At 42.7% G+C, this 7,045-nt stretch overlaps 1 protein-coding gene across 1 annotated transcript; it reads right to left on the bottom strand.

Annotated features, from left to right (window-relative positions):
- Positions 1 to 2,262: 2,262 nt before the first annotated feature.
- bloc1s5 (biogenesis of lysosomal organelles complex-1, subunit 5, muted) lies at positions 2,263 to 5,816 on the bottom strand. The gene is made up of 5 exons (XM_083697263.1): positions 5,526 to 5,816; positions 5,255 to 5,337; positions 5,008 to 5,137; positions 3,923 to 3,981; positions 2,263 to 3,476 (listed from the first exon to the last, which is right to left on the bottom strand). Exons 1-5 carry the CDS (start codon positions 5,542 to 5,544, stop codon positions 3,303 to 3,305), a joined length of 465 nt encoding a protein of 154 aa, XP_083553389.1. The 5' UTR covers positions 5,545 to 5,816; the 3' UTR covers positions 2,263 to 3,302.
- Positions 5,817 to 7,045: the final 1,229 nt, after the last annotated feature.

Raw genomic sequence — 7,045 nt, forward strand, 5'->3', positions numbered from 1 at the left:
GGTTATTAACTGGGAAGCACACCCAATTGTTCATTGCCGTTTTCATTTGGACCCCACAGTAATTGAGTGAGAGGCCTATTATATGATGTGAAGAAGAGGGGGGGGGAGGCACGCAGAGGCAAACCAAATCTCACAGGCATTTTTACCCCCTCCTCACAAAAGAGTGAACTCTAATTGACTGAAGTTGAGGATTGTTGCTCTCTCTCTCTGAGGCAGCAGTGGTAGTCCGGAGAGGGTTTATGGGTTCTCAAAGTGTGAGAATGTCAGGAAGGACAAAGCAGTGGGCTGCAGGCTGGAAGCGCTACAGCACTCCGTTCTTTGTTCTCCACTTCAGAGAGAGAGAAGGTGATAAAAAAGCGGTGCACAAGAGACCTATTCTGATACACGTGGGTTATATTAGCAGGGAATAGGCTAGTCAACAACAAAGCACCGGCTGTGATTTCAGAAGATGAGGGAATATCTTTCCATTCCCACTCTCTTTGCCAAACTCCAGGCCCATCCTGAAATGTACTGTACGGCTGCTACCTTCCATGGACATGGTGGCCTCCTTTGTTTGAGAGACCCGAAGCAGGCAGCGATCAGACGTTTCCTAATCTGTGTCTCCATGGCCCCCCTCCCCCCCCACCGCCCCTTGTCAGGCTGGGAGCTCCGGGTGCCGTTTCCCTGACGATTTATGTTGGCATGGAACTGCAGCTCCCTCGACTGGGATCGTCGCACTCTCTTTCCATAACAGGAAGAACACAATGGCTCTGATAGACAGAGGAGACGAAAAACAAGCCCTGGTTCCTGAGGCACACGGCGGCAGGCCCGGAGAGAGGACGATAACACAGGGTAGGTTGGGGGGGCAGTGCCCGAACTGCTACGCACTCATCTTCCCGGAACGTGGAGACTATCTGGAGGTCCGAGGGAGGAAAGTGCTCGCTCTAGAGGCAGTTCCTGTACCAACTCCCTGAAAGTCAAAGGGGACCGCACTTTAAGGTCAATGTCTGACATCACCTTGGCCTCTCTCTAGGCCAGTGATCCTCACTCCTGGTGCTGCAGAGCCACAGTGTTTTTATTCCAGATTATAGCATACTGCTATTGTTGTGGATTGGGTGACAGACATATTCAAAAACTATTCTCAACACAGAAGTTATGATATTGTGTCTCCAGATCTAAATGAAATGGCCCAGGTTTGTGCTTATAGCTTCATACATTCTTATAGATTCAATTGTCTAGCTCCACGTTATTGGCTGCCACTTTTTCAGATAATGTAGGCCTATTGCTTCAAATCATGTTCTTAAAAAAGTAATGCTTCTCTCATGGAATGTCATTCCTTGCACATTACAGATATGTCATAGAAATCAAGTGCTATTTGCATGTGAAAATGTATTTGCTGGTATTGTTTTGTTGGTATGCTGAAATCACTGAGTGAGGCTTTAATCTAAGAGTATGCTTCGTCTGTGTCTGAGAAACTGTCAAGTAGTTAGCGTTATTGTCATTAAGCCTAGCTGCAGATATTGGGGATGCACCAGGGACTGTATTCACAAAGCGTCTCAGAGTAGATGTGCTGATCGAGGATCAGGTCCCCATCTGTTCATATAATTGTATTCATTATGATCTAAAAGGCAAAACTGATCCTAGATCAGCACTCCTACTCTGAGAAGCTTTATGAATAATACAAAATCTCCACGCCAGAGGACTTAATAGGGGGTGAAGGGCTTTGAGCACTGAATAACTAACACTCTAAACTTTAAAGTTGACCTTTCTGCATATACCCTGGCTGTTCTCTCTCTCTCTCTCAGACGAAACCGAAAAAATAAACAGGGCCAGATGAAAGAAGCCTTGTTGGCGGAGGTGGGCCGCGTTTCCGTATTGTCACTCCTCGTTAAGTGGTGATGAGCTGTCTGGCTTTGGCCAGCTGTGCCCGGTCAGTCAGAGAAGCTCCGCCGCGCTTCGCCTCAGAACATCTGCTGGCATGGCCGTACGTGCCCTCTCGGATCTCTGATGACACGCATGCCCGCCCGCCCGCCCTAACGCCAGTCATTCTGAGGCCAGGCGACTGGAGCACGGACCCGGCTGTGGTCGAAGACGCGATGGGACGCGTAACAGACAGCAGCAAGCCAAGTGGAAAAGACTGTGCCTCAAACTTCACTGAAGTGGGATACCATTTTGCCTCTGTTCACCCTCCGTTGTCAGACGTGTCAAAGGCACTGCAAAAAGACGTTGTACTGTATAGATTCAAGTCAGGAGAGAGAAACCACACTCAAGCCAAGCAAAGTTTAGTGACACTTTATTTGACTTACGTTGACGGATGAGGTCAACCTCTCCCACGCAACAATGGACGATTGAGTTAAGAGACTGCCCCTGCTCTCTGTGTTAATGAGACTATCTTAAATATTTACTCAGTGACCCTGTCTGAGATGAACGGTGGTCTCTGAACCAGCATGCCAGGAATGTGCTGGCGGGATGCCCACCCATCCATCCATCCATCCATTTGAATAGCATGTCATTGTCCAGCGCAAATACTTGAATAAAACATAAAATGATGTGAGTCCATCCAACAAGGGTACATTAACAGGCCAGAGGCTACACACTTGACATATGGCTGATTTTGACAAGTTGGGACTCATTTCGTTAAAGCCATTTCTGATTTATGTGTTTATTTTAGCAGTGACTTGTTGGACTTGTCATGTCATAGGTCTTCTCCCCCTCTCTCTTCTGAAGAGCTGGTGAGGGATGCTTAGCTGTGGAGACAGCTCAGGGAGTTGAGTTCAAGTTCCACATGACCTTTCTGTGCTGTTAACAACTCAGCTTTGAATAGCACTTCTGACATTTAACATTTTCACTTTCACAGAGCTATTTTTTTTTTTATATCGCACCTCTGTACCAAATTCCAGTTTATTTTCTTACTCTGCTGGTGGCTAACACAAATGTACCATTAACACCCTTTCAGGCAGGATCCATTATTAATCTCAAAATGTCAGAGACTTCACAACCAAAAAAACAACCATGTTATTGTTTGTTTAAAAAGAAATGACTGAATACATTTTCCAGAACTTTACATACAAATTCCATGTGCTTAAGACAGATGATTGTGACTTTTTATGGGCTGTGAAAATGCCACTTAGTTAATCATAGCTTCTTGTTTTTGATCTGGAAAATGTTGACTTGTGTGCAGCACTTGTACAGAAGTTGTCTGTTAGTGCCAACAAGTAGCACATGAATCAAAGGTAACAGCTTCATCTCACACAAAGAGCACACAAGTGTGTGCACATATACACACAGGCACGCCACACACTGACGAATACACACACACACACTCAGAATCGGGAGAATTTGGACAGGTCTTTCTTCATCTCGCTGTACTGGGTACTGAGGCGTCCTACTGCCTTGGCATGCTCCTCATCTACCTCCTCCTTCAGACGCTGTTGCTCCTTCAGGAACACCTCCCAGTCCTCCTTCCGTCTCTCTATGCTCGCCTGCAACTGGGTACTCTGGGGTACACAGAATCCAAACAGATATGGGGGGTCACACACACATAGGCTCCGACTTGCACCAGAGCCACAGTATGTACAAACAGAAAATAATAAAAGATGCCCTCTTGTTGGAGTTCAGGTGGTATCCCCTCTGTATCAAATGGTATTATGCCTAGTGACCATGACCTTTGGTCTGTTACTTACACAGTACTTTATGCAGCATTTCTCCACCCTTCTCCTGAAGTATTCACTTCCCACATGGATTTGAATACGAATAGATTGGTATAAAAACCCATACTTAAACCGATCCTATACTTTAAATCAATGTTGGGAAGTACACAACTGTATACTTCAGGAAAAGGGTGGAGAAATGGGACGCAGCCATACATTTTAATCCCTGGATGTAAATGGTTAAATCAGCAACATCTGTAAGTCAGTGGATTTGAATAGAGCCTGTATTGTACCTGCTGGGCTTCTAGCTCCCTCTGCTGGATCTTCTGTGCCATGTGGTGTGCAGCCTCCACTGTAGAAGACAATAAATAACAATATTTTCAACTACTTTCCGCTTTCACGGCTCATCATAAAATAAGAGAACATGAACAAAATGTGAAACGGTACATTTGAAATTCTGTGACACATAATACCCAGTACAGCTTTCCATAAGTATTGGAAAGAGGTTTTTAGCTCTATATCAAATCAAACAATCTACAATCTAAGTAGAGATTATCAGCTTTAATTAATTTTTTTCTTTTTTCTGATTGGTTTCACCATTTAGAAATGGCAACCCTTTTTATACATAGTCCCCCTATTTCAGGGAATCAGTAGTATTGGAAAATTGTCTTTACTGTTTCTGATTAATTAGGTGTGTTTACCACTAGTTAGCAACAGAAACCTGATGGCCAGATTACAGTTTGCTAAAAAGTACCTACAAAAGCCTGCAGAGTTCTGTAAAAAGGAGTGATGGCAAGTGTAAAGTGTGGTGAAATTCTGAAGTGTCAGAAACATCTTGTCTGCTGAAGTACGAGTAAATGCTTCCAATCTCATTGGATGGCGCTTCATCAGCGAGAGGCCATGTCAATCTCCAGATTTAAATCCAATTGAACATACATTTCATCTGCTGAAGAGGGAACATAATGTACAACAATAACATGCAGTACAGGCCTGGCAGAGCATCACCAGAGAAGATACCCAGCGTCTGGTGGGGTCAATGGGTCGCAGGCATCAGGCAGTTATTGTATGCTGTCAACTGTTAAACAAATACGAAACTAAGTGCTTTATTTGGACATTATATGTTTTTTTTTTTTTTTTTTTTTTTTTTTTTTTACTTTTAGAGCTCTGAAATAGGGGAGTATGTTTAAAAAAGGTGTACTTTCTAAATGGTGAAACCAATCATTCAACATTTAATTAATGCTGAGAATCTCTACTTTGACCCCATCGTAATTGTTTGATTTCAAATCCAAACTGCTGGAGTATAGCGCTAACAGAAGACAACATTCTTACTCTTTGGCGTGAGGGAGACCCAGGTTCGATCCCTGCTGATTACACTTACATCGCGTGAGGGCATCACAGAGGTTCTCATGCAAGCTCTGTGAACACTTGGGCAGCACTTGGTCATTGGTCTCAGTCACCATCTTGTTCAGGTTCTCCAGCAAACGTTTCTCCCGGAATCCACGTTTCTCCTTCAAAATGACATGGAGTTGTATTAGCAATTCAATGTGTCAGGTCAGTCTTGGCCTGGTCTGAACTTCCATCACTGTACCATAACATACACCAATCATTCCACGATGGATGATTACCTCAAATTCTCGCATAAAGTAGCGAATCTCCCCCTGGGCAATAGGCCTGTGGTCAATTAGTCTGGACTGGATATCACCAACATCTAGGAAGACATACACCACAACAAGTATGTTATACTGTTATACTATATCAATCTCAACATAATACATGAATATATCTGAATATATCTGCCTAATACAGTCGCCTATGCTACTGTCAGATATGTTCATGAATGACAAATTATTTTAGCTAGCTACCATTCTTGTTGAACCAGCAGGTAATGGAACTTACCTTTGGAAATCTTGTCCATGGTCACAAACGAAAAAAACAATATCTTACAACCCGAGCAATATGTGCAATACTTGTGCAAAGCAGTGGGTTTCCCTAGCTAGCTAATACAGATAGCAATATAGTAACACCTTTCAATCTCTACGACCTACAGCTTGCTAGCTTGCTCAGAGGGATAACTAGCACGTATTTGCATGCCATGAATCACAATTTCTGCGTTAACGCCATTGATATCGATTCATCATTCAGTTGTTGAACTTAATAACATACAGAAAAGCTCAACTGCAGCTGGCTAACTGCAGTCAGCTGGATAGAAATCACATGACAAGCTCTCTCGTGTCATGTCAATATTTACAATTACTTCCGGGTATGAGGTCACGGAACGAACCAAACGTTCCAACACGTGTAGGACGGACTTGGTGTAACTTGTTAAAACTGTCCACATAATACATAGTGAATATAAACATGTTAGGGTTATGTTATTGCTTAGTTTGAATTTGATCGAAATTCCCTAAAGTTTATAATCAGCCTTATGATCATGATTGGTAAATGTCATATCCACAAAACTAAATTTAAGGAATATAAGCCCTGTTTTAAAGTGTGTTTTTTAATTTATTTTTAATTTATTGTGTGTACTTGGGTCTCTCAGATGCATACAATAACACAAGTTTGTCTACAGTCAAATTGTATTATATATTATTTGTTGAATATTATGGATGATAAATGTCATTATGTTTGAATATGAAAGGGTTTGTTTTTATGTCTAAATGTTTGTGATAATTGTTATGTCTGAATGTTTGTGATAATTGCTGTGTTTCAATAAAAAAGAAAGAAATGTGTGTGTTTTGTGTGTGTGTGTGTGTGTGTGTGTGTGTGTGTGTGTGTGTTTTGTGTGTGTGTGTGTGTGTGTGTGTGTGTGTGTGCGCGCAGATGTGTACACACATGTGTGTGTGAGATGATATGTGTAAAGGTGCTTTATAAAACATGACATTTAAACCATTTCAGTACATCTCAATGCAGTTCTAGTGGTGTGTGGGAGGATGGGTGTTTTGCATTAGACAGGACTGCAGATGTCAGTCTTGCTCTATGGTGCAACCTTCTCTGATTGCACTCCACAGTCAAACCCCATGTAATATTGAAGGTTATAACCATGATGGCACTTTTCCACTGTCACTTTTGGCACCGATTCCTAGCCCAAAACCTCAGGTTTTTGTGTTTCCATCTTCGAGAACAGGCCAAAAAAGCCCCAAAAAGCCCAGGGGCCATGGCCCCAAGGTCCTACCCTGACCTGGTGGAGATTTTTGGGACCTTTTTTGGACTTGGGTGGAGGAAAATGCGATATAAGCTGTTAGTTACTTTGGTTTGGAGTCATGCTTAGGAGCATTTATATGCACTATTACGTTAAGATAAGCTGATAAGCACCCATTTCATTTAATGGGGAATTAGACTGGCTCACCTGGCTGGCTAACTGAACGATCTATGCTTGTTTTTGTGTACATTTACAAACTAAATAAATGCCTCAC

This window comes from Argentina silus (assembly GCF_951799395.1).
Source record: "Argentina silus genome assembly, chromosome: 1".
Lineage (NCBI taxonomy): Eukaryota > Metazoa > Chordata > Actinopteri > Argentiniformes > Argentinidae > Argentina > Argentina silus.

Coding starts and splice junctions, on each gene's coding strand:
- bloc1s5 (XM_083697263.1), bottom strand. Junction 5,138..5,254: donor ACTTTATGCGAGAATTTGAG/GTAATCATCCAT, acceptor GTCATTTTGAAG/GAGAAACGTGGATTCCGGGA. Junction 3,477..3,922: donor GGGAGCTAGAAGCCCAGCAG/GTACAATACAGG, acceptor TGTGTACCCCAG/AGTACCCAGTTGCAGGCGAG.